The 25,196-nt window shown below is 46.4% G+C and overlaps 1 protein-coding gene and 1 long non-coding RNA gene across 5 annotated transcripts in view; both read right to left on the bottom strand.

Annotated features, from left to right (window-relative positions):
- PDGFB (platelet derived growth factor subunit B) overlaps positions 1 to 25,196 on the bottom strand; it is a 49,418-nt gene that overhangs the window by 5,406 nt on the left and 18,816 nt on the right. For all 4 annotated transcript variants that reach the window (XM_082241322.1, XM_082241323.1, XM_082241324.1 and 1 more), the window contains 3 exons: positions 11,327 to 11,423; positions 3,814 to 3,903; positions 2,265 to 2,470 (listed from right to left, as the gene is read on the bottom strand). In XM_082241322.1, coding sequence (XP_082097448.1) covers positions 2,265 to 2,470; positions 3,814 to 3,903; positions 11,327 to 11,423 — 393 coding nt within the window. The remainder of the gene's footprint in view (positions 1 to 2,264; positions 2,471 to 3,813; positions 3,904 to 11,326; positions 11,424 to 25,196) is intronic.
- On the bottom strand, positions 8,334 to 11,319 carry LOC309542504. Its single transcript, XR_014224266.1, has 2 exons — positions 8,705 to 11,319; positions 8,334 to 8,549 (listed from the first exon to the last, which is right to left on the bottom strand). It is a non-coding gene; the product is annotated as an uncharacterized lncRNA (long non-coding RNA).

Here is a 25,196-nt window from a genome sequence, read left to right as displayed (position 1 = left end):
AAAAAAATCGGAACACTTGCAAGACGTTTTCGTCTTGCAAAGCAAGCCCATAGGGGAAATCATCTTGCGAAGCAGCTCAAAAACGGAAAACCCTTTCGTCTAGCGGGTTTTCCATCTTGCGAGGCATTCATCTTGCAGGGCACCACTGTAATCGGGATAAGTTGGGTCCACAGGAATGGAAGAGATGGAGAGTGCATTCAGCCCAACCTCTTTAAAACAACGGCCACACCCATCCATCTGTGCCTGCCCACCTGCCACATTGTGTTTCACAAGTGCAGAGCAGGTGCGTTGCAGAATGATATCTGCACAGCGAATAGGTCCATGTCACTCCAGATGGCTGTAGCATTGCTGCTGCTTGCTAGGAGCAGAATGGGGCAGGGCAACAGCAGTGTGCACAAGTGCAGCGGCATTTACACCTGCAGCCGGCAACAGGATACTTCCCTGCCCTCACTGCCCCTCTGCAGCGCTTCATCACAGTCCTGGTGCATGGCAGCACCACTGCAGACAGGAAGGTGGCACAGTGGTGGTACTCGTACTTTTTTTCTAGAAAAATAGGTGCCGGTACTCACCATGAAGTTGTTAAAGTAAGTGCCAAACTTTTTAACAACAACAACAAAAGAGGTGCCAGTACTGCATGCCCTTGAGTGCCCCCTAAAAAACACCCAAGCACTGGTGGCACTCAATTCATGTGCCACAACTGATTATAGGACCAGGGAGTCCAAGTAATACCTGCTGCTTACATCTGGAAGAGATGGTAACTCTGCTGAAGGCAATTGAAAGTTACCACTGAGCATAGAGCTGTTTCCTGCCTGAAGGCTTCACCACGACCATTTTTTCTCTTAATGCACACGTCAGGACACATGCTTCTGGCTAGACAAACATTTCCAGCCAAACAATGCAGGCACCTCTATTTTCAGAGGAAGCATTTCCAGGTCACATTTTCTTGGCTGCCCTTTGACCTCTTGATTGCTTCTTTTTCCACGAAAACAACTCCCTCTGCTGCTCTCTTCTCGCCCCATTTCATTCTCTCTATTCAGTGTGACTTTCTAGAGAAAGGAATTTCCTGGCAAACGTATAGTGTAATATCTTCCCACCCCCGTGCCTTCTTACTATGGAAGACCCCTGGAATCCTCCCTCGTGCATAGGTCAAGCAAGGGGATCTGCATTGTATTTTTAAATGCTTTTTAAATTCATTTGTCTGGGAGGAAGTGCAGAGATCACTTATTGGCTGGGTATTTAGCAGGATCAGAATGAGAGGTCAGCTGGCAGGTATCCGCTTACAGCACATCCAGACAAGAGAATGAGGAGGAGCTGCTGGCTTAATGGAGGATTTGCTGGAAGAGCAAGTGCACTGGCATGGTAAAGAAGAACAGGTCAGCATCTTCAGATCTCCCGGTACTACCCTTAAAGGGTAAAGGTAAAGGGACCCCTGACCATTAGGTCCAGTCGTGACCGACTCTGGGGTTGCGGCGCTCATCTCGCTTTACTGGCCGAGGGAGCCGGCGTACAGATTCCGGATCATGTGGCCAGCATGACTAAGCCGCTTTTGGCGAACCAGAGCAGCACACGGAAACACTGTTTACCTTCCCGCCAGAGCGGTACCTATTTATCTACTTGCACTTTGATGTGCTTTTGAACTGCTAGGTGGGCAGGAGCAGGGACGGAGCAACGGGAGCTCACCCCATCGCAGGGATTCGAACCGCTGACCTTCTGATTGGCAAGTCCTAGGCTCTGTGGTTTAACCAACAGTGCCACCCGTGTCCCAGTGCTACCCTTAGCTGTGAGTTTTAAGGTTTTTTTCAATAGTCCTATTAAGTCATTCCCCCTCACGTGTATCAAATGATTAAAAACAAAGGCATGAACTGCAATTCTATGTGTGCTGCTTACTTGGTAGGTAAGTTCCACTTACTAACTCACAAAGTAAGTTCCATTGTGTCAAATGGTACCTTCTCCCTAGTAAGTGTGCTCTAAGATGGCAGCCTTAAAATCTACACTTCTGCCTTGATATAAAGGCCGCAGGAAGGAGCCTTTTGCATTATTACAAAGATGCATCATGTTACATATTTTCCCGTCTTCATGGGATGAAAAGTTCCAGGGCCAGTGCCACTGGATTTAGTTTCCTTTAGCACTGGAGACTCACTTTAGTAAGAAATATGCAAGAAGAGCATAATGAAAGTACAAAGACAACACTTTCAGCAGGCTGTTGCTTCCCCATATAAACTTCACTCCCCCGCCTCCCAAAGCAGGCCTTTGTCTTTGTCTACCTGGATGTGGCGCTCACGGACCCGCGTGGCGCGGCACTGCATGTTTCGGGTATTGCAGCAGCCTGTGCACCGCTGCACTTCCACGCATGGCGGCCACACCAGGAAGTTGGCGTTGGTGGGATCCACCATGGTCCTGGAGATTTCAAAGACTTCTGTCCGTGTCTTGCACTCTGCAATTACTGCTGGCTCCACAGGTTCTCCTCCAACTGGAAAGATCCAATAAGAAAAGCTATTGGCTTAATCAACAAGGACTATATTCTTCCCTATTCCATTCAACTGCCTGTCCAGTTTTAATGGGTATCTCATATTACCCACATCATCATTTGCGGAATCAAGAGCACTGTTGCATTGACATATTGGCCTTGTGTGAGATGGCAGGGCTATAGACAGACGAAAGTACAAATTCATGTTTATGGAGAAAGGTGTGGGGAAACTGGGGGTAATTTCTCACACATCCTTAGAAGCTACTAGGAGCCTTGGTAAGTCTCTTGCAATTGTCAAAGAGTGGAGGTTATTTCAGGCAACACAGAACTGCGTCGTTCTTCAAGCCCCTGATATTTGCCCCTCTGCACTGAACACCTGGATTGCTCAGTTGGTTAGAGCATGGTGCTAATAACACCAAGGTTGCAAGTTCAATCCCCATATGGGACAGCTGCCTATTCCTGAATTGCAGGGGGTTAGACTAGATGATCCTCGGGGCCCTTTCCAACTTTACAATTCTATGAAAACTCCTTAAAAACACAATCACCAATACCCTGTTTCTGTTTCATTCCAACTGCAGAACTTCAGGTTTTTCCATTGCAGAATCTGAGTGTTGAGCTTTCTTTTAAGGAATTAGAATCTCAGGGGTTGTATCCAACTTAGCTGCACTCGGAGCAGACACACTGAAATTACTGGACCTAAGTTCATAATGCCCATTATTTATTATATTTCTTTCCTGCACTGCCTCCCAAAGCAGTTCAGAGCAACAAACAATGTGTCTGCTCTGAGTGTGATGAATGCTGGACACCACCCCATATCTCTCAGCTAAATTCCCAAGGTCAGAGAAACAGGGTGGTAGTCAACTAAAGTTTTACTCAGAGTAGACACATGGAAATGAATGGGCCTAACCCGGCCATGTCCATCAATTTCAATGGGTCTGCTCTGAGTAAAGCTTTGTTGGCCCTCACCCACAACTTCAGGAGTTGACCTCAAGCATGTAGCCTTATGTCTCTGGAAATGCAACACCAAATGAATACTATCCCGTGTAAAAGGTATCTGTTTTATCTAACCACATTTGTAACCCTGTCCTTCTTCACAACAACCCTGTGAAGTAGGTGAGGCAGAAAGGGACTGGAACTCAACTTTTCCAGCTCCTAGTGCAACACAATCTACTACACCAAGCTGGCTTTGATGGGATGGCACCTAAAGTTATAAGAAAGCTCACAAAGCTGTCATATTACCTGAAGAGAAAGACACAGTGATACACATTTGGTTCATGGTGTCTACAGTGCCAGCCTTGTGCTTGAATTCCCTCACATAGATTAGATATGCCATGACTGCAACTTACCTAGACTTCGTCTCCCTCGGAGAAAAGAAACAGGATTTTGACCAGGATGTATTCTGGTAGTATTCAGGTATGAAGTGGAGTTATCTTCTTCTGCAAAAGAAAACACGCAGACATAAACTGTAATTGACAGTAATGCAGTGGAAAGGTTACATTATCAAAGTATGTACATGGAGATAAACATAATTTAAAAGGAGGAGACAGGAGAGACGCTAGTTCAGGTAAATTACTACTGTGTCTCCTTGGGGTAATCATTAGGAAGGTCAATGAGGGTTAATTGCAATGAGTGTAGTTCTGGGAGTGTGTAGGATAGTTCATACGCTTTCCAGTAAAACCTCCATAAACTGCAGCCTCTCTCCCAACCAACCAAATGTATATAAATTGGTTTATTTTCCAGGGACTTGCTGAGTCTCCATGCTTTATTCTGTATATTTGCCAATCACACACAGAGAGAACGAGCATGAAAGTGCAGGGAGCAAAGATAAATCTTAGAAAGGCAATAGAAATGTAAAGGAACTTGATCAGGGGCCACAAGGAAGACGCACAGTCACGCCAAGCAAGGAATCTCTACCTCTTCAATAATGGGATTCTTTTATAAACGTAACCCTGCAAATGTACATTGCAATTGTCAGAAAGACAAGAAACATAGCTTCTTTAAAAAATAAATAAAAGTAAAGACAAAGCTAGCTGTTGGATAGCTCAGTTGGTAGAGCACTAGACTCTTAATCTCAGAGTTGTGGGGTTCAGCGTTGTGGGCAAAAGATTGCAGGGGGTTGGGCTGGATCACCATCATAGTGCCTTCCAACTCTACTATTCTATGATTTTGTTATTCTATTAGGAATCCACATTCTGTACCAGATGCCAACTTTCACAAAATTGGGATTGTGGCAAATAAACAGCTTTAAGAGTATGCATATCTCAGCAGCATACCCTTGAATGGTTGAAATGGAAAATGCCACTCATTTCATGTGAACATGGTGTAATTCACAGAGCAGCAGTGAGCAAGCCCCGAGCCACTTCCATGGAACAAGCAGTGTGCCAAAGACGTTAACTTTAAGATATATTTCTCTACATTCCAGGAAACATGTTTTTAAAATATTTGGAGATGTTATCGGCTAGCAGAATTTTAATAATGTTACACCATATCTACCTCCCAAATTACTAAGATTTTTTTCCTCCAGCATTCCAAAATACCATGCATGTTACTTGTTTTGTAAATTGTTCTACAGCCATTCCCCCAGTCTTTCTCTGCCTGGGGAAAAAAGGCTTTTGCGCAAAATGGAGAGTGGAGAGTAGCTGGAGAGCAACCTGCAGACTCAATCACAACAAAGACCAGTCAAATATTGCAGCCTCTAAATAAGGAAGCACCTATTGTGCCATCTGAAAACTTCAACAAACCTGTAACATATAGTGGAAAAACCATATTCCGTACCTACTGCACAGGTGCAGCTGGGACTATGCAAAGTATAGCACAACCCAGAATGGGTTGACTGGCAGCAACTCTCAGACTCTTAGGCACTGGTGCAGATCTTTTACATCATCTGCTATTTTATTCTTTTGAGTGGAGGGGCTAGGGTCTGAACCTGGGATCCTTTGCATGCTAAGCATGTGCTCCACAAATGAGGTATGCAGTTCCCCCCATCTCACTGGCTCACAGAGTAAGAAAACCATATGTTAGGGTTTTTTTTAAAAAAAATCACAAAATATAGAACTGAAGAATAAAAGAAAAAAGGAAAGAAACAGAAGAATAAAAGGGGGGAGGATAGATACATTACATCCATCCATAATTCTATTCCATCTATTTCCTGTCCATCCTTCCATGACTCCCTAAAGTTTCCCAATCCTGCTGCATATTTTCCCTAACTATTTAAACATTCAAATTCTTCTCATTATAAACTATAACTGCTGAGTTTACTCCAAACTGACTAAAGTTCTAACATTTTCACAATGTTTTTAAGGTAGTCTACAAATGGCTTCCATTCCTCTTTAAAACTTTTCTCTTCTTGCTCTCTAATTTTGGTGGTTAAGCTTGCTAATTCTGGATATTCCATTCATTTCATCTGCTGCTCCTTCTTTGTAGGTACTAATCTCTTTGTGCGTATAGGATTCTCGCTGCTGTAGTGGTATACATGAATAAACTTACTAGTTTACTTGGTACCTCGGACCTCATTATTCCTAACACAAGCATATGTTAAATTTTAGGCACTGAGGGTAGCCTGCAAGAGATGGAAAGGCCTGCCAGCTTTCAATTCAGTTCCCTATGAGCACACCCATGTGTTTTCCCATAGGAAATGCTGGATAGAGCAATTCCCGTCACACCTCCTAGACTTTCCCTGGAGCTACCAGTCCCTCTAGAGTCTAGAACAATGGCAATTTTTGATGATAGATCCTGCTCAGCTGCAGGTCTTTCCTTGTTTGAACTACTCACTTTGTAAGGGGAATCAGGACAGGTGCCAATATTATGGGATTCATGTGGATTGTGAGGCTCAAGGAACTGATGGCCTGTGTTTGTCTATGGAACACAGAATGAAAACAAGCTTTCCATACACATACACCACCAGCAGACATCTTTATGGCCAAACGAACCACAGCCACAAATTTTCTACATGGGACTCAATATCAGTATCCCAGGGGATGGCATGAAGGGGCGTGAGATTAACCACCTTGAGGAAGCTAAGCAGGTCAGGGTCTGGTGAGTGCTTGAATGAGAAACCTCCTGGGAACTACATGCATACGGCTTTGGTTTATGTGACGTAAGAAAGGCAGGGGATATAAATGAAACAAATATTTCTCTCCCTCTCTCGCAACACTAGAGGACAGCCAATGAAATTAAATGTTGGGAGATGCAGGACAGACAAAAGAAAGTACTTTCACACAGCACCTCCTTAAACTATGGAACTCGCTCCCTCAAGAAATTTGGATGACTTTAAAAGAGGGTTATAGGGACGCGGGTGCCGCTGTGGGTTAAACCACAGAGCCTAGGACTTGCTGATCAGAAGGTCGGCGGTTCGAATCCCCACGACTGGGTGAGCTCCCATTGCTTGGTCCCTGCTCCTGCCAACCTAGCAGTTTGAAAGCACACCAGTGCAAGTAGATAAATAGGTACCACTCTGGCGGGAAGGTAAACGGCATTTCCGTGCGCTGCTCTGGTTCACCAGAAGCAGCTTAGTCGTGCTGGCCACATGACCCGGAAGCTGTACACCGGCTCCCTCGGCCAATAAAGCGAGATGAGTGTCGCAACCCCAGAGTCGGTCACGACTGGACCTAACAGTCAGGGGTCCCTTTACCTTTACCTAAAAGAGGGTTGGACAAATGCATGAAGGAGACAAATGCATAGGTTCTGCTGCACTGTCAGAGGCAGTGCGAATCACAAGTGGGGCAAGTGCTGATGTGCTTTCGGGCTTCCCACAAGCAACACCCCACTTCCCAAGGGAATGTGAAAGATTAGTCACTGGAACAAAACTGTATCTCTTATTCATGCATTAGGGCCTGCTAGGCTCTTCCCTGACCCTCTTCCATCCCCTGTTCTCTGGAATTTTATCAGGCTAGGGTGGGGGTTGCATTTGCGCAAAGGTTAAACAGACAAGGAAAAAATAGCTGCGCTGTTGACTTGAAACAAATCTTCTATTGAAAAACAGAGTACTCCCCTCGACCCCACCCCCCTTCCCCCAAGGGTACCCTTCGCCTCAATATATGGGCAGTGCAGCTACTACTGATGGGGAGAGCACGCCCAGCCTTGGAAAAGCCAGTGCTGCTAATTTTGGAAGCCATGCTATTGTACGGCTTTGTGGAATCCAAGGGGGTGGGGGGAGAGACTAGCCGCTTTTCTCTAAGGGAAACAATAGCAGAGCACAGCTGGTGCCCTCCCTCTGCCTTTCCCTCCTCCACTCTCGGGCATTTTTGAAAGGGAGCGGGAATGCTTTTGAGAGCGCGCCAGTGGTCCGACTGGCATAGGAAACAAAAGCAGGAAATTCTGTTCCCCCGTAGATAGTGTCTCGGCAAAGATTACAAAGCTACAAACAGTCAAACACAAGAGAGAAGGCCGGGGGCTGGGAGGGGGGCAGGTGGCAGGCAGGGAGGACAGGCGGGAGCAAAAAGGCTATAGTAGAATGGAATTCACTCTGAAGAAAACGTTTATAAATACATTCCAGGGCCAACCCGGTGGCCATGACGTGTGCGCACATTCCTGCACGTGCCAAAAACCTCCTCAGTCCAGCCGCTGCTGGGTGACCTCAGTCATGTGGGCAGGTATCCCAAGAGCCCCACCACAAAGCCAGGAAAAAAAAAAATCCATTATCCAGGCACCATGATAAAGCAGCAAATCTGCTCCCCTCCAGCTGCCTTATGTTGCTCATTTCTTCCTTTCCACAGGGGAGAAAAGAGCAGGATTCTAAAAATGAGACAGGGCAGCTCTAACTGCACTATGAATCATGGAAGGCTATAGATTTTTCTAGTGCAGAAACTGATGCAGTTCCCAGACTCCCGGAGACCTTTGCCCTAATCTAAAAGAAACACAGTGTGGGGTTTGTTTGTTTGTAGTTGTTTTTAAGTGCCAATAATAATTCTGGAGGGAAAGGAGAAATCTTGTTAAAAATAAAAACAGAGCTATTCATTAGCTAGCTGAGCCTTGAGGGTATTTCTTAATGTTCCTTTGCACCTCCTGTATCCACTTCACGCCTGCCACACCCTTGCAGTCACATCCCAGCTTGCGTGTGGGTCCAGGTTTAAACTACGGTAGCCTTCAGTGGCGTAGCGTGGGTTGTCAGCACCCGGGGCAAGGCAAGTAATTTGCGCCCCCTAACCCGTGGATTTGCGCCCCCTAACCCTAACCCCCAGATGTTGCGCCCGGTGCGGCCGGCCCCCCCTGCACCCCCCACGCTACGCCACTGGTAGCCTTAAATGCATTTTGACCTAAGAGCGGTGCCTACTTATGCAGAATTGAAAGTAATCATAATGCATGTGGAGCTATACTAACCAAGACTTAACAGATTTCAGTGGGACTTGCTCCCAGATAAGTGAGGTTAAGACAACAAACTTATTCAGAAGTGAATGCCTCAGAGTTCAGTAGGGCTCGCCCCTCCACATAAGAGTGCTTAGAACTGCAGCCTTCCCTGCCTGTATGCCAGATAGCATTTCATTAATCCTAGCAACCACCTTTTGTGGAAGCCCAACTTTATTATTCACAGATTACTGATTAGAAAAGTGAAGCAGATCACATCCGCACCATGCATATAAAGCACATGGCTTCCCCCAAAGAATCATGGGAACTGTAGTTTGTTAGGGGTGCTGGAAATTGCAGCCATGTGAGGGGTACACTACAGTTCCCGGGGTTCTTTGGGGGAAGCCTTTTGCTTTAAATGTGTGGTATGGATGTGATCGTGATCAGGAGCAGTTGCTGGAAACTGCAGGAGTGGGTGAGAGCTCTTGCACTTGGCTCTTGTTTGTGGGCTTCCCACAGGCATTGGCTGGCCACTGTGAGAACAGGATGCTAGACTAGATGGGTTAGTGGCCTGATCCAGTCGGCTCTTCTTACATTCTGCAAAATACTTGGGTTTCCTAAGGCCCTTCTAGCAAGTCCACAGCTGAGGCTAATTTTAAATTTAAGATTTCTTGGCTCACAGCTCATGCTCTTGGCTGCTCTCCTACAGCAGCTATGAAGGCATGGAAGAGAAGGAGACAGGCAATGAAAAGAAAGAAAGAAAGAAAGAAAGAAAGAAAGAAAGAAAGAAAGAGAGAAAGAAAGAGAGAGCATGCCGGGTGGAGGTGGCATCTGTGTGGCATTTGTTCAAAAGAGCCACATAGCAACAGCTATATTTGTTAAGTCTGCATGAGCCATATTTTATTCAATAGGTTACATGTTAAGCTGTGTTTCAAAATGTTTATCTCTAAGAGAGGTATGTTTTATTACACTTGCCGCCCTATTAAACGTTTCCTTCATCTAGATTTGCCTTTGGCAATTCCTAGTGAATACTGTTGAGCTAAAGTTTCTCAGAAAACAGAAGGAGGGGGGAGGAAGAGAAGAGTTCAGCAGCTAGGAGCCAGGACTCCTCTGCTGTTACATGCCACAATATTTCCATGTATACAGTCATCATGCAAAGTAAGTTCCCAGAGGAGTTTTCTTTCTTTCTTTCCTTTTTTATTTTTTGCAACTGTGCTAATCCTTTAGCAAAGGGCAGCTTCAAACATTACATAATTTACAGGTGCGCTGCATTGGCACCAGACATATGTGAGAGCTTCGTGCATTTTCACTGCCAAGCGCACATGTGGGAATGCGCTTTGATGGGTCCCCACTCCCCACCTCGCATACACTTGGAGTACCTTGGGCAGGTAGCCATCTCACATGATACATTGTGCATGAGGTCTAATGGGCTGAAAAGGGCATATATCCCATAGCGCCCTGGGTCTGGTTCCACCTCCTGCTCAGACTTGTCTGCCAGCAGTGGAGCTGTCTCCTCTTCTGCTTTCCATATAGACTGTGCTGCAACTAGCATAATCTTCCTAGAGTTCCCAGGCTTCTTGCAGGACCTCCAGCTGGTAGAATTACATTCCTGCCACTATGGCAAGGGGGCTGCAGCTCATCCTCGCTTGTGGCTCTGGACTGGAGGAATGCATGGCTCTATGAAAGGGCCACACATGTATTCCTGTTTGATTTCTTTCACCGCTTGAGATGATGGGCAAGCAGGATGAGGAAGCAGTGACTGGATCAGTTGCATGGAAGGATTATGATCCCATTCATTTATTTGCCCATACATTCAACCTTTCCATTTTTTGGCCCATGCACCCAACCTTAGGGGAAGGGCTGTAGCGCAGTGGTAGAGAATCTGCCTTGCATGCAGAAGTTCCCAAGTTCAATCCCCAGCATCTCCAAATAGGGCTGGGAGATCCTCCTGCCTGAAACCCTGGGAGCCACTGCCAATCAGTGTAGACAATGCTGAGTTAGATGGACTAACGGCCTGAGTCATAAGCCAGCTTCCTATGTCCCCCATTTTTGTTGTTTCCATCATGCACATTTCCTAGGAGATCCACTGGGCATAGATCAGATGCCCAGGACAGAGATGTAAGCAAGGTACACAACTGTCCTGTGGATATGTTGCCACACACTCACTTTGTGAGCTGTGTGGAAAGGGATTCAGCAACCCAGATGGAGTTAGCAGTTAAGGTAGTGTAAATGACCCACAGACACACTGGGGAAAAAATGTGAGCAGGAAATGGTAAGATGAATGGGATAGTCTTGTCCTCCCATTCACCAACACATTTTGCAGTCCATTCACCCTCACGCATTTGGTGGGCATGGGAAGGGGTTCAGACTGTGGCCACAACAGATGTGAGCAGGATGGCTTGATCTGAATGCCCTTATTTGTATACAAAACAATATTCTACAACACAATGTATTTCTTATCTGGAGTGAGTGCCCGCAGTGGCATCTTGTTGGGTGATATATACATTTGTTCTTGTCTTACTGTTGCTTTTGACTGGGGTTTAAGGAAGAGAAGCATTCAGTGCTGAGGAGATTTACCTACGGAGTCTATCCGAAGGACCTGCTGAAGGTCTCTGATGGAGCGCAATGAGCTGTCACTCAGCAATTCATATATCTCTTCAGGGATGGGGTCTCCCTGCCAAAGAATAAAGAGAAAGAGAGAGAATAAGTGTTAGGGTACCGTAGGCGCCATGTGCCAGTTTTGTACCAGCTACTTCACATGTATCACATCTATCACAGAGAGAGGGGCGATGAGACAAAATGTGCACAAGATTGTTCTAAACGGTGGAATCAGAAACCTCAGAGGGTCCAGCATCCATGAAAAAAAATCCCTCTCTTTCTATAGTGTGACACTTGATGACTTGTACAATCACATGCCAATGAATTCTAAGAAGTCTGTCAACAGGCAAATCATCTGGGAAAGCTTTTTGCAGTACCATCCTATGCATGGGCATGAAAGTCCACTTGTGTTCAGGGGAGCTTACTTTCTTATAAGTAAGTTCCATTTTCCAGCCTTAATGTACACCTTTCTAGTGCCTTTCAAAGGAAAAACCTTATTATACGCCCCCTTGCTATCAAGTTAACTGTTTGAAGATGTTCTCCAGGTGCTTTTTTTCAACCCTTGCTGATTTTATAGTGTTGACCCAGTATATGGAGGCTATGAGAACTGTTAAAACTTAAAGCGCAGAAAAGGATGTTGACTTTTCTTTGACAGCTTGATTTCTTCTTTTTGCTTCAAACAAACCATGAGTTTATAACCAAGGTTTGCTCTTGGTTTGCCACTCATTGTTTGCCTGGGAGGAACAAAGCAGATGCCCAGGTTTGTAACACCAAATGAAACCATAGCTCAATGTAGCATGGGAGGAGTGCGGTCGCCACAATCTTTGACCTTGAAACTTGCATTTTGTTTTTTCATGCTAAGCCATAGTTTGGTTTAGCATTAGATATGAACTGGGCGATTATTCTCACATGCAACAGCCTATAGGTGTTTCTATATATTGGATCTCCATATAGAACAGATATGTTCTGTAGAACAAATGTTATGTGTGGGGCAGACACCAAAAGCATATGGGTCACATTCACAACTTGAGATAGTTCACATAGCACAAAACGGAAATCCGCATGAGGCCAACATGAGATATGCTAATTCTGTACTTTGTGTATTCAGTAACTTTGCAGCAGGGATTAGGCAAGAAGGAGATTAAGCAGGGGATGGACACGGGTAATTGATCTAGGTTTTCAAGGAGAGATTACCTACATCGATCCAGTATTCAGTTACAATTGTGCCAAGTGTTTGCCAAGATGTTGTTACACACACATAAGCACACAAAAATCTCCAGGGCAGACTTTTGGAATCCGTGAGTTGAAACACAAGTAAAGTTATGATGAATGGGGGGCAATTCAATCCCTCCCCCAACATTTGTTTGCACATGTAGCCTCTTCAAATACACTGGACACAATTCACCATGAGGTTCTCCTGCACAAGCTCAAAGTGAAATGAACAGGAGCTATGCAAGAACATGGAAGTGCTTTTCACTGGGTCCCATTAATTTCAGTTAGGGCTTGTACTGGTGGATTGTGGCCATTGTGAAATAAAACGCTCTGGGTTGTATCTGATTTAAGCCATATTCAGAGTGGACCCATTGAAATGAATAGATTTTTGTTATGACTAGCTTATTCCAGTGTTTCTACTCTATCATTCAGTCAGATATAACCCTCTGTATCCATAGAAACTTTCCTTATGTACAGCCAGATCATTAATCGCTCAGGTCTGTACATTGACTGGCAGCAGCTACCCAAAGTTTCAGACAGGTGTCTTTTTGGGAATTGATCCCAAGTCCTTTTGCAAGCCTGTGCTTTTCCATTGAACTGAACTCTTTTCTTTTTGCTATCAAAGTAACAGTTTTTCATTAAAATATGCAGTAAATTAACTGCAACCTTTTATTAAATGATAGGGTCATCCATGCCTCCCCTAAAGTTAAAAGCCCAACCCTGGTTGCCTAATATTGCATCAGCTCTAGTTAAAGCCTAACTGCAGAAACAATAAGGAAAAATACTGCTCCATAAATGTTTCTTCATGGCTCATTGTGCTCCCTATTGTCTTTTGTGACGGGGGCAGGGGGGATTGTGCTACAACTGTTGAACTGGGATGTGAATTGCATGGTTTTGTTGCTGCAGTCTGGAGGGACATACAATGTGGATTAAACAGATTTTGCACAGTACTTTGCGGTTCAAAATTGAACTCCACAGAATCATGAAATACAACAATTGTATGGTGTTTATTTGGATACAACCATATTCCCAGCCCAAGACTACTTTCCCATGGCTTGCCTGTATGATCAGGGATACATATAACATCAGGTCTGGAAGAGAACAGAAATCAGGTATATCAGGCATGATCCTTCACAGACCTCTTCCAACTTCACAGAGACCAGAAGTATTCCAAATAACAAGCCTGGATCAACAAACACTTGTTTGCATGTGCAAAGTACCCCAGGGTCTTTCACAAACATTGAACTTTACACTTTTCTATGATACACAAGCGTGCACATGCGCGTGCGCGCACACGCACACACAACTTCTGACCACATTCAAGTCATGGTTGGATTGCCAAGCATTTGAGACTGCATATTCTTCTATGTACCAGAGTTATGCAGACTGAATTATTATGCAGCTTTAAGGTGCAACAGAAGTATGTTAAGGGCTTCACATTAGCTGGAAGGGTCGTGGGGAGGGTTTCCCTCTTTTCAGTGGGATCAGGTCAACATTGACAGCAGAATCTCCAGAAAAGGGAACTTTTAAAAAAAGCAATGAGTACTATTGAGATACTATCAAGACCAGTGTGGTGTAGCAGTTCGAAAGCACACCAGTGCAAGTAGATAAATAGGTACTTTTGCAGCGGGAAGGTAAACGACGCTTCCATGCGCTCTGGTTTCTGCTGCAGTATCCCATTGCACCAGAAGCAGTTTAGTCATGCTGGCCAGATGACCCAGAAAGCTGTCTGTGGACAAACACCGGCTCCCTTGGCCTGAAAAGCGAGATGAGCGCCGCACCCCATAGTCACCTTTGACTGGACTTAACCATCCAAGGGTTATTTACCTTTTATTTACCTAGCAGAGTGTTGAACTAGGGCCTGGGAGATCAGGGATCAAATCCCCACACAACCATGAAAAATGACACCACACACAAACACACACACACACACACACACACACACACACCAACAACAACAAGTATATGGCAGGCTGACAAACAAGGTGATGGCGGACGACCATCACCTGAACAACTTAGGAGACAGTTACCTTACGAGAGATGGCGCCCCCGGGTTTCTCTGTCCTCCACCAGTCGCGGACTGTGGGCCGGGGGGGAGGGGTGGCATTATTAATCCGGGAAGATTGTCCTTTCAGGGCTCTACCATCGCCATCGATCCCCGGCATCGAATGTGTTGGCCTAGTGTGGGGCTCCGAGGAGAGCTTGGCTGTCTGGCTGGTGTACCGGCCACCTAGCGCACCAGCAGCCACCCTGTCAGGCCTGCTGGAGGCGGTGGCCGGCTGGGCCTTGGAGTTCCCTAACCTATTGGTATTGGGGGACTTCAACATCCATGCCGATGCCACTCCCTCCTCACAGGCTCTGGACCTGGTGTCTTCCATGGCGACACTAGGGCTCTCCCAGTTTGTTTCGGGCCCCACACATCAAGCAGGCCACACGCTGGATTTGATCTTTGGCGTCGGTATAGATGTGATCATGTCTCCTCCGACGAAGGTGCCATGGTCTGATCACTACGCTCTGAAAGCCAGGATTGACTTTCCACCCCCACCCTGCTTAGGTGGCGAGCCAATTTGGGCTCGCCCGCAGAGGCTGATGGACCCCGAGAGATTCCGCCAAGCCTTGCGGGACCTTGCTCCCCCTGGCGACTCATTGACTGAGCTTGTTGAGGGCTGGAATGCCCAGCTCCTGGCAGCCATCGATGAGATCGCACCTAAGCGCCCTCTGCGACCCCGCAGAAACCGGGCTCCCTGGTTTACCGAGGAGCTTCGGAAAATGAAGCGGGACCTCAGACGGCTAGAGCGAGTATGGCGGGGTGCCCGTGACGGAGCCTCAAGAACATCTTATAGGGCTTTTATGAAAACCTACGAGATGGCGGTGAAGGCTGCTAAGAAGTCATACTTCTCGGCCTCCATTGCATCCGCTAGCTCTCGCCCAGCGCAATTATTTAGTATTATTAGGTCTTTAACGTCCCTTGAGGGACAGCCAAATTTAAATAACAAATTGACACATGGCTGTGAGGCATTTGCGAGCTTTTTTGCGGAGAAGGTCTTGTCGCTCCGCCATGACCTCCCTGCCAATTTGGATACAATAAAGGAACTGGAGGCCCCTCGACTGTCCTCGGGTCCAGTACTGGACCACTTCGACCAGATATCCCCAGCCGATGTGGACAGACTCCTCCGAGCTGGAAAGCCCACCACTTGTCCTCTCGACCCGTGCCCGTCTTGGCTGATTAGAGCGTGTCCAGACGAGGTGCGGGCCCCCCTGGGGAATATCATCAATTTGTCCCTTGGCACGGGGACATTCCCAGGGGAACTGAAGGAGGCAGTGGTGCGCCCGCTCTTAAAGAAAACATCATTAGATCCTTTAGATCTATCCAATTACCGCCCGGTTTCGAATCTTCCGTTCCTGGGTAAGGTGATTGAGAGAGCGGTTGCTGAACAGCTTGGTGGGTTTCTGGATGAAACATTGGCTCTGGATCCATTCCAGTCTGGCTTCCGCGCTGGCCATGGGACCGAGACGGCTCTGGTCGCCCTAACAGATGACCTTCGTAGACAGCTGGATCGAGGCGGGTCAGGGCTGCTGATTCTTCTAGATCTATCAGCAGCTTTCGACATGGTCGATCACGAACTTTTGGACCACCGCCTTGCCGACGTGGGGATCCAGGGCACAGTCCTTCAATGGCTGCGCTCGTTTCTCTCTGGTCGGGGACAGAGGGTGGCGCTTGGGGGGGAATTGTCATCGCGCCACTCCTTGGTGTGTGGAGTACCTCAGGGCGCGATACTCTCCCCGATGCTTTTCAACATCTTTATGCGCCCCCTCGCCCAGCTTGTTCGGAGTTTTGGGCTGGGTTGTCATCAGTATGCCGATGACACCCAACTCTATCTGTTGATGGATGGCCATCCTGACTCGGCCCCAGACACACTGACCAGATGTTTGGAAGCTGTGGCTGGATGGTTACGTGGGAGCCGGTTGAAGCTAAATCCTTCGAAGACAGAGGTCCTGTGGCTGGGACGGGGCGATATGGGATTGGGGGGGCAACTCCCATCTCTTGCGGGGGCGCAATTAGTGCCAGCACCGTCCGTTAAGAGTTTGGGTGTAATCTTCGACACCTCCCTTTCCATGGAGGCGCAGATTGCAGCTATAACAAAGGCGGCATTTTTCCATCTCCGCCAAGCTAAGCAGTTGGCTCCTTACCTCTCTCGCCCTGACCTAGCCACTGTGATCCACGCGACGGTCACCTCCAGACTGGATTATTGTAACTCGCTCTACGTGGGGCTGCCCTTGAGACTGACCCAGAAACTCCAGCGGGTGCAGAATGCTGCAGCGAGACTCCTTACGAGGTCTTCGCTGCGAGATCACATTCACCCGGTGCTATACCAGCTGCACTGGCTCCCGGTGGAGTACAGGATCAGGTTTAAGGTGCTGGTTTTAACCTTTAAAGCCCTATATGGCCTAGGACCCTCGTACCTACGGGACCGCCTCTCCTGGTATGCCCCACAGAGAAACCTACGGTCTTCAAATAAAAACATCTTGAAGGTCCCAGGCCACAGAGAAGTTAGGCTGGCCTCAACTAGAGCCAGGGCTTTTTCGGCTGTGGCTCCGATCTGGTGGAACACTCTGTCACAAGAGACCAGGGCCCTGCGGGACTTGACATCCTTCCGCAGGGCCTGCAAGACAGAGCTGTTCCACCAGGCCTTTGGCCAGGGCACAGCCTGACTCCCTCCCTCGGCAATCTTCGCAGAGCTCTGGCCCAATGGTTGCTAGTGGCTTGAATTAATTAATTTTTATAATGAATGATTTTAGAATGTTGTTTGTGTTGTACCTTTGTACTGTTTTATTGTTGTTAGCCGCCCTGAGCCCGGCTTCGGCTGGGGAGGGCGGGATATAAATAAAATTTATTATTATTATTATTATTATTTTGACCCTAAGACTAGGAAGCTTTGTAATGGTGAGGAGATAATGAACATGTATCTATTTTTGGGATTATGCTAGTAAGTCAGACAATTTGCTGCATATTTGTGGGTTTGTTTGTGTTATCTATATCTGCAGGAGGGTCATGGCAATGAAGAGCCAGCCCTCACTTATGAGCAAGTTAAACCATCCTGGCTTCCCACAAAAGAACCCAGGGAGTAAGGTACTGAGAATTTTCTGTAGGAAATCTCTGGTCCTGCAGAAAAGCCCACAGTTCCTAAGACTCCCCAGGGGAAAGAGAATAACTGTTAAGCCAGTTGGCAGTGGGGCAGATATGTCCAGAGAACACACATCTCCCTCCGGAATCAGTAGCTGGGGGAAATAGCATGAGTGATATCATGGTGAAATACTGCATATCCTGCCCTCAACACCCCAAGAACTGTATTGGTGTGCTTAACCAGGGAAAACAGATAAACAGAAACATGTAGAAAGTGTTGCACCTGCCAGGAAAAGCAGTTGTGACTTAATAGAGCAATTACTTGGATGACTCCGGCGCTTCTTGATACTTAATACATGGAATATAGAACTTTATTTTAAACTCAGGAACCTCCGAGACATGAGCAAATGCTGAAGGGCTACTGAGAAGTGCAATACGCTCCTGTGAGAACAGGGGAGGAAGGAAAATTGGATGGATGTTTATGGATCAAAGCTCTACTGGAGGAATTGCAAAAGAAGATCATGAGAGGCCAACATGCAAAAGAACTGATTACATGAATTAGAGCTCCACTCCCTGTTCAGAGAGGTGGGTTTAGGTGCCAAGTTTTTCTTGTCAGAGATGTTATCAGTAGGACCAAAGCATGTCAACACACCCAGCTTGTAAAGTACATTATCCTCTGTCTCACAGAGGGGCTTGGGCCACAAAGACTCTTTATTCTCTCTTTGGATCAGTTCTGAAGGCTGAAGCTCTATGAAGACTTGTTTAGCAAAAAGTACCATTGAGCTCAGGTGTACTTTCCCAGTAAACGTGATTCGGATTGGGCTGCAAGAGTGTGCGTCTGCACAGAAGGCCTCCATGTGTGAATTAAGGTGCTTCTTTTACTGCTTTCTACACTTATCAACAGGAAACTGGTTTATTTCAAACTGTCCCAGTAAGCTGATGACACAGAGCCCAGTTTAGAAGAGGCGCTGTGGGCAGGCAATTATACATACAGGTTCCAGACAAGCAGACATTCATAAGCCTGATAAGGAAAGGTGCCCAGTGCAAACAATGAACAATCCACTCATGCACATGAGTCTGTGAATTAGCTGGGAGAAAGGTGGAATGGCAACAAGGAGGCAGAGCCTGTCCATGAGCCAATCAGGATAGCTGGAGTTACTTTCTTCTCTGCTTTTGGAAAGGTATATGCCCAGAACAGGTTAATGATCTCCTTTTAACTGCTCTGTGGATCAAAGAAGACTCTTGCCTGGCTGGCTATCAAGTGCCTCCTGGCTGGCCTTGCATTGCTGCAAGGCTGCAAATTCCTAGCCCAGTGATTTTTATATCTCTTTGTCTGCCTTGCCTTCCCTTCTTATGGTTTCCCCAGTGGACAGTATGTACTGGCAGGCACAGCCTTATTATGGTCGCTAGTCACAAGGCAGCAGCCACACAGCCAGTACAAGAGCACACATACACACTTTTTCAACAGCGGCTCATGGACTTTGCTTGTGAGGGCTGGGCAGAAGACAATGCCAGGAACCAGATGCGGAGCGTGTGTTCTACAACCCGAGGTAGTTCCTGCAATAAACTTCTTGATCTGAGCATTTGAGAAAGGGATGAAGTCTTGAAAGAGAGTTTCTGTTCTGCTGCCCTGCTTAGAGCATCAGGCAGTGCTGGTCCAAGCCATTCTGCTGTCTGAAGCAAAGCCCACATGCCCCCAGCCATGTTGAAGGCAACACTTTGAAAAGTCTTACTGCACCATTTGGACACCAGTTCCCACCTTCATCTACCAGTATCTCTCCTTTCTCCCTCTCCCTTCCACCACAGTGCTTGGCCTCCCTAAGCCACCCCCTAACAACACTCCCAATTCAGACTTTAAAATATTATAAAGCCTGCATTGGGCGTGTTGTCAGTGGGTGGCTCAGGGAGGCTGAGCACTGGGTCTTTTGGATCTGGACCCCAGCTCTTCTGCCTCTTCCCTTCCCTTAAAAAACAACCACCATGGGCCTGCCTAGGATTATGCTGCCTATACTTTCACCGGCCCACATCTTCTATTCACTGCCCCCTCCCAAAGCATATCTGTTTCCCTTGAAGCCTGCCAGAGACACTTGCCAGTGCTGATGCCTGTCATTCTGCTTTCCCACTGCCAGCACCATTCATCAGCCTGCTTAAATTCAGCAACCGTGTGCCTGCTGCTGCCTGCATCACCTCACCTAGTGCAAGAGAACAGTGGCACAGGAGTGCATCTCAAGTGCTTTTCCTGGTCCTACCTGGAGCTGTTTGGGATTGAACTTTAGACCTTCTGCATGCAAAACAAACGCTGTACGGCTGAGCTGTTGCCTTGTCTCTGCAATCCTTGACAATGGTGCTTACCAGAAGCAGATCACTTCACCCTCCTTCATGGCAAGACCGACCCTTACAGCAGACCAGACTCTTAGTATTGATCTATATCCAGGCCTGTCCCAAAGTTTGCAATGTCTGCCAATCACAGGGGACACATTGCATATTCCCTTCTGTTTCTCAACAGGACTCTGGAGCCATGCACTTTTGGACTGCTTAGCAGCTAAGTTCCAAATTTGGACTATTTTCCTTCCCTCTTTGTTGCCAACTAATCTGTGCAATTCAGTCCTATCTAAAATCATAATCAGAGATTATCTTGGTTTCCCAAGTTCTAAAAGAGTCACATAGCTTTGGATTATTTCAACCACTGCTGTTCTACAACATCTACTGGTCTTTTAGCCTTAAGAGTAGTCCCCCCCCAAGGTGAGTAGTACCCAAGGCCACCCAAAATATTTTGGAACTCAAGGCAGAAAATCTTCCAAGCATCTCCCTTCCTGGCAGTAAAATACACCAATAATAAATTAAATTTGTTGTCTTTTAATGACATCCGAAATCAGCTGCCCAAGGCAGCTGCTTCATTCTATCAAACAGTAGGGCCAACACAGAATCACTTCCCCCCCTCCTTGACATTTTTAGTGTCATGGACCATATCTAATGAAGTCTGTGAAGGTAGGAATGGAAAAGGCAGCCAGTTTAGTACCCTGCAGGCATGATATAATAGACTGTGATCAAGGGAAGGCTTAGGAGCCACACCTTTTTGCCAAATCCATATGAATGTGGGAGTGCTGCAAAGTCCTGGGAAGTTCCCAGAAAAAAGGCAGGCATGAGCTATGCAGCTCTACAACGTTCCCCACAGCAGCCCCATTACAGCTCAGTAGTTCCTCATGGTTATTCTGAGGTTCCGGCCGGAAATATATTTCATCCTGACATCATGGCCCCAAGGAAACAAAGATTGTGAAACTGGAGTCTGGGGGTGGTAGCAGAAGGAAGAACTTCTCAAGGCTCAGAGAGGAACACCAAGTGCATGTCTGCGTTCCGTTTTATTTGAAAAGTCATTCTGAGTATCTAGAGTGTCAGGCCAGTGTCATGGAAGATGAGATTGAAAAGGTCACCTTCTGGTTTGCAAACTGCAGGGGAAAACTCTAACACCTTCCCTTGCTCCCAGTTTGTTTCTTTTGCTCCATGAAATAAGAGCAAATCAAGGAACTCCTCCTGGCCCACCTCATTAAGGAACTGAAAGAGAGACAAAAGCCATACATGCCCTCTTGGCACTGGCTCCTCTTCTCCCTTAAGGCAGTTTAGTTCACCTCTAAACAGATCCAAGCTCCCAGCTTTGCAGTTCAACCTGTCCCTTGAGCTACTATATCTTCCTGCTATATTTTGGAAAAGAGTGGATTCTCTTTAAGCCAAAACATTTCCTCATAGGAAACAAAATGATAGCGTGGAGTGAGTGGGAGGGGGAACCCTAAACTGCCAATCTGGAAAATGTGATCCAGGCAATGCCAGGTTGATACCCTCACTTTTGCCAACCTGAAAGCCCACCCACAAGGTCCCAGCCGAGCTTTTGGAAACCTGTGCTGCCTTACAAGTGATTAACTGCTGCAGCTCTGTGCTATACCAGGGTGGGGTGCATTCTGCACACCTGGAGGACTGGAAGAGCGAAGCAGCTTTTTAAACTTTTTTTGAAGATGTTATTTCTCAAAATTGTGCTTGGGGTGGTGGTGGGGAAGCACCGTGACATTCCTCAGCATGGAGTAACCTCAACGAGTCCCAGCAGAACCTAGCAAGAGATACACAAGATGACTTAACCCCCAAAGGCCATGGCTTCCGCATTTGGGGGAAATGCCTTTTAACCCTTCTGTTGCCATACCCAGCAATGGGTGGTCACCTCTGCGAACCTGGCAAGCTATCTCTCTTTCATATGTCAGTGAAATCCTCTCTCTGAAGAAGTCTGTTCTTCATGAAGAGAGAAATGCCATTTTAACGATGGCCTTGTAAAATAAGAATTCTTCCGTTTGCATTTTCTTTCTCGCTTGGTTCACCTTTGACATTTTAACCCTCGGTCCTCACCAACCAAGATGACCAGAGGACATTTACTCCCAGCTATCCTTCATACAATGGCAGGTCTTCAGATGAATGCAAACTGGAGGGATTTCCCCCATCAGCATGATGCACTTTTGGTGAGTCTTGGAAACGTCATTCTCTCCTAGTCCCACACATCAGCTGATGGAGAGGAAGACACATGTACACTCTGCTTTGCTGTTTCGGGTGCCGCCTCATCTGAGCAACCTTCACACACTCTTAATTGCTCTGGTACTTTGTCTGCTCCTCCAGCATACAGGGATTTCCTAGCAGGCAGGTGCTGTCCTCTGCAAGGGGATACATGTCTTGTCAGGGGATGGAATTTCTGCAACCTAATCCCAGATCCAAGTGACAATGCGTATGTGCGAGCATGTGCCTGTACGTGCCGAGGGATGAGTACGCCAAGTAGGATTGGGCCAAATGGCACGGGGACACGTTTCCTTTCAAACCTAGATTACACGATCCATCAAGGAAAGACAAATGTTTACTGCTTTGGGAAGAAATACAACCGGCTGCGTCTATACAACCGCAGTGCAGCCCACATCTCCAACCGCTTCCCTTTATGGCCCGGATAACAATGGGACAGCCAGGGGAAGGAAGGCTGCACACCCACTCACTCCCTTTCCATCACATGGGGGCTGACTCTAATGAAGGAGGAGGAGTTGTATCAATTTGGTTTTAAAGAGAGGGGATTTCCCACATCCACTACCTCACTTGAATCTATCCTACTGAGGAGTCACTGGGTAAATTCTAAAGATTTTTGCATCCCCTCCCATCTTTGCAGGATTGTCAGTTGCTGTTTGTGCCATAGATGCAAAAACAGGGTGTGTTCTTGGGATTTATTGAGCCCAGTGCAAGGGAGTGGAGGAAAACATCCAAAACTGAACAACACTGAGCTGGCACAGACCTAGTCCCAGTACACCAGGGGTGGGAAACCTCGGGCCTGGGGTCAACTGCAGCCCTCCAGGCCTTGCTATTTGACCACACCTTTCACTAGCCTTTCACTGCACCTTCCTCCAGTTCTTTTGCTTGGTTGGAATGTGTCTTTGAACTGTAATCATGCCCCTTGCTTGCCTGGATGAGGAATTGTACATGCAGATACCTCTGACTTTTGCATGACTGGACTGTAGCCTACTGTACAGAGCTAAGAGTCACAGGAAACTAGGCAGAGGGTCTTCTCAGTAATGGCACCCAACCCGGGCAATGCCCTCACATCAAATGCAAACAGATAAACAACTACACAACTCTCCAAAGACATCTCTGTATGGGGAAGTTTTTAATGCTCAACGTTTTGCTGTGTTTTTATTATGTTCGAAGCTGTCCAGAGTGGCTGGGGCAGCCCAGGCAGATGGGCAGGCTAATAATAATAATAATAATAATAATAATTTGATGCCACAGCCACCACTGACATGCACCTCCAAGAAGGTTGCCCATGAGAAAATGTGGCCTTCAGGCTGAAAAATGTTCTCTACCCCACTATTCCCTGCAGAGAACTGAGTCCAATAAAAAAGTAGGGAATGTGGGTGGCTAAGGTGTCACAGAAATAATTGGCTGATGAGTGAATGGATGGGAATTGGGCTACATTGGGAAAGGAGAGATGCTGTGTTGAGGCTCTACAACCAATGTAGGAAGGATAGCTTGCAAAAGAAATGCAGTAGATTGCAGGACATGCAGAGAAGCTGAAATAATGTAAAGTTGTTCTGTGATAGTAACTCTCCAGATGAGGACAGCAAGAGAATGGGGCCTGCAGCACGCACTTGGTTCTGTGCAAGTTCACTTCATGGACTTCTCCAAGAAAGTCTATGAGGCAGCAACCCAACTTTACGGTGTAGATGGAGCTAACCTGGTGCCCTACATATTTTGTTGGACTCCTGTTCTCGTCAGCCCTAGAGAGCATGGCAAAGGTCAGGGATAATGGGAGTCATTGTCCAACAACTTAGAGGAAGGCTGCCATTTGTTTAATTTAGAGGACAGCTTTTGAGTCATTCAGATATGGTGGTGGTCAAACCAATCCTAGATCATGTACGGTATATATAAATAGTGCATTTGGAAATAATGTGAAACAGATCTGAACATATTTGAGCTCTTGTCACATGATTGAAGCAACTGTGCCTATCTCTGCTCCAAGAAGTTGACTTGTGTACAAATTGTTTTATTAAATCCCACCTCTTCCTCTAAAGGAGACCACAATTTGTGCGTGTGAGCAAATGTGTTCTCCCTGAAGATTACCTGCAGGCATGTCTATGGGTTGCTCAGAGATCCACGTCTTGCCTTAATTTAGGTGAACCCTTGAACTGAGTGTGCATCACACTATGTAAGCTTACAGTGTCAATGGTGTACTGATGATGTCTCAAAGACTTATTCTGCTCCACAGCAGACCCCATTCTGTTGGTGTATTCATTGCTATACCATGTTTCAATGACAACTGTATGCTCCTCAGGGGCAGAGACTGTGCCTTTACTTGCCTTCATTAACCATCCTGCATACTTTTGGATGCTTAAAAACAATATATTCATGGTGTTCGCTTGCAGGTGCTTTGTCAGTTCATACATGTTTGCTTGAATAGGACCGGAATAGCCATGAAGCTTAATGAATGGTTCACACAGTGATTGTAAACAATAGTAGTATATGTCTTGGCATAAAAAGGGGAGGCAACATTTGAAAGGTTTATTCTTCCCATTACTCTTTAGCCACAGTGGGACAAATTATTTCTTGCCATTAACTAACCTGGACATTTTTACTTAGATACCAACCTATAAAGTAAATAAATGAACAGCACTTATTATGTTTGTATTCAGATACAGAACTCTTTGGAATATATGCAATAGGAAATGGGCTCAGCTGACATTTTTTTAAAGGAGAATTTATATCCACCATAGTTCACTGATAATGCAACATGCACATGACATGCACTTTGATATCTATAATCTGAACTCAAAGTAGACTGCAAGATGTAGCCTGGTTTACTTCCGACTAGCCGCAAACCAGAGAAGCAGATCTCTGCGTGGTCTGAGAAAAAAAAAGTATAAAGGCAACTCTCCATTTACGTAGGAGTTGCATTCCGAGACACCGCACATTTAAGTGAAATTGCGTATATTTGAAACACCATTG

The sequence above is a fragment of the Podarcis vaucheri genome, assembly GCF_965113315.1.
Source record: "Podarcis vaucheri genome assembly, chromosome: 10".
In the NCBI taxonomy this organism is placed as follows: Eukaryota; Metazoa; Chordata; class Lepidosauria; order Squamata; family Lacertidae; genus Podarcis; species Podarcis vaucheri.
This window is presented reverse-complemented; position numbering and strand designations above follow the sequence as displayed.